The sequence below is a fragment of the Haliotis rubra genome, unplaced genomic scaffold (genome assembly GCF_003918875.1).
Source record: "Haliotis rubra isolate DU_JTF1 unplaced genomic scaffold, ASM391887v1 Scf1195, whole genome shotgun sequence".
Lineage (NCBI taxonomy): Eukaryota > Metazoa > Mollusca > Gastropoda > Lepetellida > Haliotidae > Haliotis > Haliotis rubra.
This window is the reverse complement of record NW_025765109.1, coordinates 185,140-195,744: the sequence shown is the minus strand read 5'-3', so window position 1 is coordinate 195,744 and position 10,605 is coordinate 185,140. Positions and strand designations below refer to the sequence as shown.

Genomic DNA, 10,605 nt, shown 5'->3' with positions numbered 1-10,605 from the left:
TAAAAAAACCCTTGGAGTCAACTTTGTGTGCATACTCTTTCAGTGTTGTCACAACCCCTAGTGTACAGTACACAACCCTGTGCACTTAAAAGAACCCACGAATCCGTTGGTAGATGACCAGATGGTGGCCAAATGAATACGTGCAAACACCTAGTTGCGGATACAGCAAAGGACTTGGACAAAGTACTGTCACTATGTGTCCCAGTCCACCCAGCTGTGAATGGGTACCTCGTAAGGATGGGAAAGCCACATTAACTCGGTGCGCCTAGTAGGCAGCAAGAGTTGTACGCTCCCCAGGGAGTTGAGATTAGAAAATACGATATGCCGCTGTGATGGACATCCAATGATCGAAGCGCCTTTGAGCAGTTGTACTGGATATCGGCGCTATACAAATGTATGTATGTACGTACCTATGTACGTATGTATGTATGTATGTATGTATGTGTGTGTGTGTGTGTGTGTGTGTGTGTGTGTGTGTGTGTGTGTGTGTGTGTGTGTGTGTGTGTGTGTGTGTGTGTGTGTGTGTGTGTGTGTGTGTGTGTGTGTGTGTGTGTGTGTGTATGTATGTATGTATGCATATATTTCAAAAGACAAAGAGTTGTTTCAATTTGGAAGCATCTGGAGTCTTCGGACTGACATGAGCGAAGCTCACATTCAGATGTTCCAGGTTTTCACATGCTTTGATGATGATAAAAACTTCATTACATAGATATTTGCAGTGTTCAACATTTAACAGTTCAAGGTTGGGCAAACTCACAAGAAATCCAAGAGTAGAAACGTTCATCTCTCTTATGTTTAACCATCATAGTTTGTCAGCTTGAAGAAATCATGTTATGAAAATATACTCAGTGACGGACACTGGGCTTTCACCTTCCATAAAAGGTATCTGTAAATACCAAAAATAATGGGACCGAGAGGAGACCATGCAGCTGTTTAAATGGCAATTTCAGGCCATAGAATTCTGTGTCTTTCCAAATCTTCTGTGAATTCAAGATAAGTTGATGCAGATATTGGCACGCTCAGCACACATTCAATAGTAGTTCTTTGAAAGGTACATAGCTTAGAATGTCAATGATGACTTCCTCGATTAACCTTGTTAACATTTCACTGCATCAGGAACACTGAAAAGATGACAAATATGTGATATTGAAAAATGTTCTATGTCCAACAAACATAGTAGGAAAACATGACATACTCTTAGAACCAGAGTATTCTATCTCCATGTCAAACTTCAAATAGTGCATTTACTCCAAAATTATCAGTTGTTAAATTTCAAATTAATATATTGGAATGTTAAGGGTTAATTATCACTTATTGCACACTTTTATCCATTTGAGAAAACAAGAGTTACAATGAAAAAGTGAAGATAAATACTCACCATTTCCATGTGACATCCGACGAAAGTTCAGGTCCAGATTGTCCTATCTCCAAATCATGTGACCAAATCGACCGTTTTGATTAGTTAGGGACATAGAACAGTATGGAACTGAAAACCTTTTTAATTTGTGGAGATAGAACTGATGTTAATTGTCTGAAAACCACTTTCTAAGCTAGATACAGCTACAAAATGTTATTTGGAGATAGAATACACCATGAGAAGTACCCAGAAAACCTTAACTCAATTTTTTCAAAAAGTGGAGATAGAACACTCTGGTTCTCAGGTGACGATTTGTTAAAGACATGTTCTAATGTACTTATTACCAGCTGTTCACCTTATATTTCCAGTTATATCAATTTTCTAAATAGGGTTTAAGAATGACAAATGGGAATTGCTTTATTCAATATACAAATAAAATAATCTTTTTTCAGCTACATTAAATTCCAAAGAAGATATTCAAAAATTGCATAAAATATTTCTCAAACTGAACATTGGTGTAGCCTGGTGTGATTTTATATGAATTCGCTGAAATAAAATATGAATGACAAAAAAAAGTCAGGCTAAAATATCCCTAGAGATGTGAAATATAAGCCTATTGTTAAAGATTAAAGTTCATTAGTTACACACAAATATAATATTATTGTTTTGGAACTCGTAACGATTAATAATTACATTTCCTAAAACTGTTGGAAGCGCACGTTCAATCTCCATAACAAGCCCGCATGATCGTCAGAAATATACTCATCTCGATGCTCCTTTTGAGCGAAAATACAGCACACGATTAACCAATCAGAATGCGCGTAGTGAGTGCGGTGCTTTGATGAAACTAATCCCGAATACTTATATATTTTATGTATTTATTAGTTTGCTTAAAATATAAAAAATATGTATCGTCGTTGTGAAAGTACAAAGAACAAAGCTAACAGACTTGTGTCGTCTAATGTGAAGTTTTAAATGAGGATAATGCCATGAACGGTGAGAGATTCAAATATTTATGCTTGTTTACACAACGGCTAATGGGTCCAACTGAGTGTATTTCTGACGCTCTTGCGGGTTTGATTTGGAGATTGTACTAGCGCTTTCCAACATTTTTAGGAAATATAGTTATAAATAGCTGCGGGATTCAAAACTATATATTTATATATGAATAAACAACTTAAATATTTAACATTGGGCTTACATTTTACATCTCTGGGATTTTTCAGTTTGACGTTTCTGGGGTCATGCATATTTTTTTCAGCGTATTCATTTGAAAAATCCACCATCGGTATTGCAGCAAGGTCACACGAATGTTCGGCTTGAGAAGATTTTGAAGTCATTTTTTGAGCATCTGCTTTGGGATTTAAAGTAGCTGGAAAAAGATTATTGTATTTGCATATTCAATCAAACCGATGCCATTTGTGATTCTTAAACCCTATATAGACAATATGCGAGTGCTTCCGTGATATTAAGGACAACTGGAATCAAGCAGGAATAGAGTTATCGTTCTTGTCTGTCCACAAGAATCCGAAGTACTGGGAAGAGATAGACAAGTTCAAATCGGAGAGGTTCTTGGAAGAAAATGGCAAAATCAAGGAAATCGATGTTTTATTCTATTTTCTATTGGTAAGTTTTCATTTGAACACATTATGTTAAACATGGTTGGGTCGATGTTGCTGTGCCGACCTGATGCGTGTTGCGATGTACAAGCTTGGTTCCTTATTACGGTTGTATCGAACTTCAGATAACTCAATGTATTTTCATAGGTCGTCAAACAATTTTTTGTTGAAGTTGAAGGGAAAATACGAGTTATCCAAGATACGTACGAGTTATCCGAGATACGAGACAACCGGGAATAGTTTGGGCAAACCGTGACTTTGACACTCAAAGTTCAAAGATGTTTTACCATTAATGGAAATATAAACCATAAATATAATTAAAAATTCCATGTCTCTTTCCTGACTTCGCACCTATTCTCTGGGTGTTTTGACCGAGTTAACCAATATCTGGCTGGAGTGAGTGAATGAGTTAAGATTTCTAGTCACATTGGAAGGGATTTCAGCCATATAATGACAAAAAAGTTATACATTCACGGCACATAAATTGAGAATATAAAAACATGTGGACAAACTACAAATTAAATTTAAATTAACATTACTGTTTAACATTAAACAAAGTCACAGGCCACATTCGTATGGTAGGAATACTGTTACATTTGGCAACAACATATACTTAATTATTCTGGGTGGTTTTGTTTATTTTATTTTTTTGTTGAACTCTGCACTCAGCAATATTCCAGCTATTTTGCGGCAGTCTGTCAATAATGGAGTCTGGATCAGGCAGTCCAGTGATCAACAGTTTGAGCATCTACACAGATCTACGCAATTGGGATACGATGGCATTTGTCTACCAAGTCAGCGATCCCGTTGGCGATCGGGGAACTAGTCAATAGGGCCGAAGGACAAAAGGGCCGAGAAGTGCCTTGTCAAAAGGGCCGATGGAAAAAGTCAAAAGGGCCGAGGTGAAAGTCAAAAGGGCCGTGACAAAAAGTCAAAAGGGCCGAGGTGAAAGTCAAATGGGCCGAACAGAAAAAAAGTTTAGAAAGGTTTTACAATGTTAATTGACACATATAGCATAATATCAGCATAACATTAATAAAGCTTGTAGCAAAGTTTTCATGCAATGGCAATACATATATTTAATCAACACAAGTTCACATAATTAACAAAAATAATAGTATGGCAATTTACACAACTTCATTTGTTCATAATTCACACAACTTCATAATTGACACACTGTTCATTCGTTCATTCAAACACACTTGGGGCATACACTCTGGAACACATTGTCAGTAGCCCAGTTGGGCTGAGCTGTCCCTCTTTGTACAGCCGCCAAGCAGCAAAGATTTCAGCCTGGTCAGCAGACGCCGACTTCTTCACAAATCTTGTGAGTTTTCCATAATGGAGGAGCTGGGCGTGGAGTGACAGGAGACTTGCTTGTTTATGGAGAGCTGGAATCAGCTTGTACAGTCCCAGTTGTTGATCAGATGTCCGCAAATTCATCCGGCGATGCCAACCTAAAATTTAAAAATATTTGTTACATAATATATATTGTTGTGTTAAATATTATCGATTTTGACATTTAAATATCGAATTTAATCATTTTTCGATTCTATGACTAACTATACATACCTTCAACATTGTTGTTGGTGCGGACTGACTGGTTGAATACACACCAACTGACCACTGTGAAGATGGAGTGACTCATCCACTGTCGCTCCATGTAGTCACAGAGATCAACCAGCTTCTGTGACGACGCCCTCATCTTCAGCTGACGGAAGACCGGTCTGATGTGTGCCGCTGGAAGAAAGGCCAAAGCCATCAGCTTCCTAATGAATTTGTAAAAAGCATTGTTCCCGCGATACGCTCTCTAGAAAAGAACAAAGGAATATGAGTATATGAAATATGAATATGACAAGCATAGGAATAGAAGATGACTTTGAAAAATGTGGCTATATGAATATGATGCTAATACGAATGAATGAATGTGTTACCTGAAGTCCAAGTTCCTGGCAATGTCGCCAGATGGCTTGTGTAAGATGGAAAACACAGCTGCGTAGCTTGACATCGTGGGGGGAGTCGATCAAATGCCTTCCATGTGGCAGCTTCGAAATCCATCATAATGCATCGGACTTGGGGTGGACGGGGTAGGACGTGCATCTTTAGTATGACTTTCACATAGTCGATGGTCCTGCGACGCGACATGAGGATGAAGCAGAGAGGCATCATCTTAATCTGCTGAGCGACCTTCAGATATCCATGTACAGAGAGTAGTTGATAGAAGGGACTTTTTTTCGGCCCTTTTGTCCTTCGGCCCTTTTGACTACAACCCGGCGATCGTACGACAAGCATGGGTTACTGAAGATCTATCCTAACCCGGATCATTGTTTGGGTATTTGTATGTTTATTGTTTAACGCCCAGTGGAATGACTTTCAGTCTATAATCGGCACAGATTTGTCTCCACACTTGACCTTGATAATTGAGACAAGAACTACATTAATTAATGTTTGTTAAGTAACCACTGTGAACAGAAATTACGGAGATGTTTACTCAGCGGACTGTTATTTTTAGTCAGCTTCGTTCGAATTACAAAGTATTGTTCTCATAGCATGTTGATTGTCGGGACTGTTATTTTCGTCCGTAATCCGTAATTGAGAGAGTCCGGATTATAAAGCAAGCTTGAATGATAAAATCAGAACAATTTTTGAGAGTAGTCCGGATTATGGAGAAAACCGGATTACACAGAGTCGGGATTTGATAGATTCCTTTTTACTTGGGTCGGCAGATTTGTCCTAAGTTTGTGAACAACAATACATATCCTGGGCCTGTAATAGCTATGCCATTCATACATAACCGAATAGCGTTCTATCTATCTTATCGAGAGAAACACAACATGTACCATGTCAGATTTACACACAAAATATGCCTTAAGGACATTGCAAACCAGTATATTTTGACTTAATTGGATGGTTTAGACATAATTTTGTTTCATAAACGAAATCGGGATTAGTAAATAAGGGAAACAATGTTTATATACATACCGCTCCAGGATAAAACAGGTTACATTAGAATTACTATACATTCATGGGCTCAACATTCAGTACAGCCTTGGAGCAAGGCTACAAACAAAACACCTGAGTAAATAAACGAGGAGTTTATTACACAGACACTGAATGAATACATACTCAGTTAATGATATACATGTTTACAATTAACTATTACAGCATGTTCACAATCAGCTATCAAAGTACACATATGAGGATAAGAATATCAGGTAAACATCACATCCAGATTTGTTACACACAATACTGACTTGATTAGTGAGAGAGTGAGTTCAGTTTTACGCTGCTTTTAACCATATTCCAGCTCTAACACGGCGGGGGACACCAGAAATGGGCTTCACGCATTGAACCCACGTGGGGAATCGAACCCGGGTCTTCGGGGTAACGAGCAAACGCTTTAACCACTAGGCTACCGCATCGCCCCACTGACTTCATTAATCACGATACACATTCCAATGAACACAACGTAATTCAATAGCTCACTTGCGATCAAATGTAGCGGAACCGACATACTCCTCTCATCACCCTAGCAGACAAAACAGCGTATTGTTAATCAGTAACATTAAAGAAGAACATTAAAGGATGATGAAGAGTGCAGGATTCTAGTGTATTAGTCTGAGGAAAGGTGCAGGATTCTAAGGTACAGTGTAGTGCTCTCAGGAAAGGTGCTGGATTCTAAGTCACAGTGTAGTGCTCTGAGGAAGAGTGTAGGGTTCTAAGGTACAGTGTAGTGCTCTGAGGAAAGGTGCAGGATTCTATGTTACAGTATAGTGCTCTGAAGAAGAGTGCAGGGTTCTAAGGTACAGTGTAGTGCTCTGAGGAAGAGTGCAGGATTCTAAGGTACAGTGTAGTACTCTGAGGAAGGGTGCAGGATTCTAAGGTACAGTGTAGTGCTCTGAGGAAGAGTGCAGGCTTCTAAGGTACAGTGTAGTGCTCCGAGGAATAGTGCAGGATTCTAAGGTACAGTGTAGTGCTCTGAGGAAGAGTGCAGAATTCTAAGGAACAGTATAATGCTCTGAGGAAGAGTGCAGGGTTATAAAGGTATGGTTTAGTATTCTGAGGAAGAGTGCAGGGTTCTAAAGGTACAGTGTAGTGCTCTGAGGAAGAGTGCAGGATTCTAAGGTACAGTGTGGTGCTGTAAGGAAGAGTGCAGGGTTCTAAGGTACAGTGTAGTGCTCTGAGGAAGAGTGCATGCGCAGGGTTCTAAGGTACAGTGTAGTGCTCTGAGGAAGAGTGCAGGCTTCTAAGGTACAGTGTAGTGCTCCGAGGAATAGTGCAGGATTCTAAGGTACAGTGTAGTGCTCTGAGGAAGAGTGCAGAATTCTAAGGAACAGTATAATGCTCTGAGGAAGAGTGCAGGGTTATAAAGGTATGGTTTAGTATTCTGAGGAAGAGTGCAGGGTTCTAAAGGTACAGTGTAGTGCTCTGAGGAAGAGTGCAGGATTCTAAGGTACAGTGTGGTGCTGTAAGGAAGAGTGCAGGGTTCTAAGGTACAATGTAGTGCTCTGAGGAAGAGTGCATGCGCAGGGTTCTAAGGTACAGTGTAGTGCTCTGAGGAAGAGTGCAGGATTCTAAGGTACAGTGTATGGCCTCATATTTTCAAGGTTCAAAGATATATCGGTGTATAGTACCAAGGTTTATTGAATTGTTCCTATATACAACAGAGGTTTTAAGTTATATCAAACATCCCATGTTGTACTGACGTGTTCTAGAGTTTAGTGCAGGTCCGAGGGTATATTGAAGTGATATAGCAGAGGTTCTAACTTCTAGCACATATTCAGTGTCGTACTGAAGTATTCTGAAGAGTAAATAAAGTGTGCGAAGGTTTAGTTTATGTTCAAACGTCTAGTGAAGGGTTCCAAGCTAAGTGTTTAAGTTATAAGGAAGGATGTAAGGTATAGTGAATGGCTTTAATTATGAAGTCTCATAAAGTATTCTTCTCAACAGAGAAGGTAAAGTACAGGTTCTAAGATATAATAACAGAAAGTAAATATAATGCGAGACCCTAAGGTACGGCGAGTGTTTTTATCAATTTCCTATGTTTACATGTAATGAATAAATTCAATGAATATTAAATACCTGACAACACTGACAGAATTGCTATTTGGAGGACATGTTTGAAGCTAATCAGCAGATCAAAAGACTGGACGTTTATAGCAGAGTGTTTTAATTAAGATCCGAATAGGAAGCAAATGACGAGGAAATATACGATTCAAAATAATTTAAGCAATCGATGTGTGACTATCGATGGTTTCAGTAAATGACTTCCCTTGATAAATACGCAGTGCAAAATGCAGGAAGTACCAGATTGGTTCACTTTCATTTACAGTTATCCGCCTGTTACCTCTTAAACAAACTTTATCTGGGTTTCAATTTTATTATCAGTTATTAAAAAGAGACTAAAATATCTTCAGGTTTATTTTATTTCATATAAACTATACACTCATTTGGGAAATGACTTCAAATAAGACAATTCAAGGAGAGAAAAAACTATTCCAATAGGATTGCAATAGTTTGTGGCAATAGACTATTGCTATCGCAATAGTTGTTTCCCCCTCAATAGTCAACCCTAGAAGACAAGATAGAATGAATCAGGTTTTATAGTAGTGATTGTAGTGAGGGGAGACTAGAAATTGATGTTTGAAGCGCGCTTCAATGCTCAATACATAATAAGGCAGATTAATGTTTCCACTTCCAAATAAAAGGATCTGAGCGATTATTTTTCATAGCTTTATATTTTTCAGTTGTATATATATATAGATATATCTTAATAATTTTTTTAAATATCTCAAGAGAAAGAGCATGTTGTTTAATACTAGAAAAATAATTGAATCTTTAGGCTAGAAGTATAATATGATTTAGTATTTTATTGTTTGAGCACACTCCAAACATGATAATGAAATTTGTAAATGTGATATTAGATTGGAGATGAGTATTTAGAAATTGTGCTACTTTATGCCTACAGTTTTCAACTACACAGTCAAAAAATACATGCGATATATCTTCTGAGGTATTTTCACAAAAATTATCAATATCAACTAGCTTCATCCTTAATTGTTCTTACTTTGTATATGCTATTTTGTAAATAAATCTGTACTGAAAGTCTAACAGCTTACACTCTATTGAACATTTCCTGTAATATCTGAATACCTATTCCAAATCACATCATGCTGATAGATAGTACTCCCATGCTCAAGTATCTTAGGGGTATGTTGTTCTTCATCAATTTATCATTTAACATTTTAGATCATATCTTGGTAAACACTATTACTGTTTAATTGATTTAAGCAGAGAATTCTGTTTTCTAAAAGTTGTCTCCAGTTCACTCGAATGTTATTTAATAAATGTTGATAATCTAGGGAAGTTCTTCTTATTTTGGGCCTCAGTTTTAGATTATCAAAAGTGAGAAATCCATTTTCATTACCAATATCTCTGACATAATGTATACCGCAATCAAAGCAATTTTCTTTTATCAGTATGGCAGGCTGTAAGGGGAAAAAATGTATATTTGTGAAATGTGCCAGGGGGTGCTGTGCTTTATGTACAAATCAGCCTGTGACATTACCATCCAGTTGACAATGGGAAAGTGCGTCACTGTGCCAGTGCGAGTTGGAAGAAACGATAGTTCTCTTCTGTTATAACTTCAAAGGGATTGCCTTCCCAGGCGGTAATTTCCTTCTTTGTAACAGGAGTTGTCTGTCAATAAGAAAAATAATAAATTAAAAAAATGAATAACAATAATGACACAAGGAATTGAACAATTTGTACAAATAGTTGTTCCAAGTAGAGTCATGAACAAGAGAAGTCAGATCCCAGTCCTGGAGAAACTTGCAGGTAACTTCCAGTATGCATCGGATGTTCAAGCTAGTGCAGGTCTTTACACGTTTACAAGTTGAGCCATAGGCTGCCAAGCTGTCGACTCCCAATGGTAGACAATGTCCCTCAGTCTTCACAGGCTATCTAATGACACATGGACTCCAACAGGATTTGTGAAGTCCCAAGAAGCGTCCTGTACAAGAGTCAGATCCCAATCCTGGAAAACTCGCACACGTAACTTCCGCTATGTTGAATCTAGTGCAGTTACTTACACGTTCACAGATTGAGCAATCGTAGACAATTCGAAAAACTCAGAAGTCAGATGCCAGTCCTGGAGAAACTCGCACGTAACTTCCGGTATGTAACGGATGTTGAAGCTGGTGCAGTTCCTTACCTGTCCACAGGTTGAGCCACAGTCTGCCAAACTGTCGACCATAGTGGACAATGTCCCTTAGTCTTGAAAAGCTAGTCACTGGTACTTCGACTTGCACAAGATTTGTACAAAAAGAAGTCCCAAGCAGCGTCCTGAACAAGAGTCATATCCGGATTTTGTACGAGCACGCATGTGACTTCCGGGTTGTAACGGATGTTGAAGCCGATGCAGGTCCCTACTCGTTCACAGGTGACGGCGCATGATATCGCACTATTAATCTCTGGCCCTTGGGTAATGTTGGAGGCACCGTCGTAGCGAGATCCTTGTGTTTGTACATATGATGCACCTGAAATACGATGATACCATCTGAAAGACATTGTCTACACAATTCTATAATATCCTTTTTAACTTGACAATATCTAATATGTTAGTTAACA

General features: G+C 38.3%; 1 protein-coding gene and 1 long non-coding RNA gene across 2 annotated transcripts; both read right to left on the bottom strand.

Moving 5' to 3' along the window:
* Positions 1-1,031: 1,031 nt before the first annotated feature.
* LOC124261560 lies at positions 1,032-9,071 on the bottom strand. Its single transcript, XR_006894356.1, has 3 exons — positions 9,000-9,071; positions 1,695-1,704; positions 1,032-1,042 (listed from the first exon to the last, which is right to left on the bottom strand). It is a non-coding gene; the product is annotated as an uncharacterized LOC124261560 (long non-coding RNA).
* LOC124261553 lies at positions 4,101-4,752 on the bottom strand. Its single transcript, XM_046695871.1, has 2 exons — positions 4,549-4,752; positions 4,101-4,433 (listed from the first exon to the last, which is right to left on the bottom strand). Exons 1-2 carry the CDS (start codon positions 4,736-4,738, stop codon positions 4,165-4,167), a joined length of 459 nt encoding a protein of 152 aa, XP_046551827.1. The 5' UTR covers positions 4,739-4,752; the 3' UTR covers positions 4,101-4,164.
* Positions 9,072-10,605: the final 1,534 nt, after the last annotated feature.

Bases quoted from the DNA above. Each gene is read 5' to 3' on its own strand.
- LOC124261553 (XM_046695871.1), bottom strand. From the start codon at position 4,738: ATGGCTTTGGCCTTTCTTCCAGCGGCACACATCAGACCGGTCTTCCGT. The intron at 4,434-4,548 runs GTATGTATAGTT...TTTAAATTTTAG, and splicing joins CACCAACAACAATGTTGAAG to GTTGGCATCGCCGGATGAAT.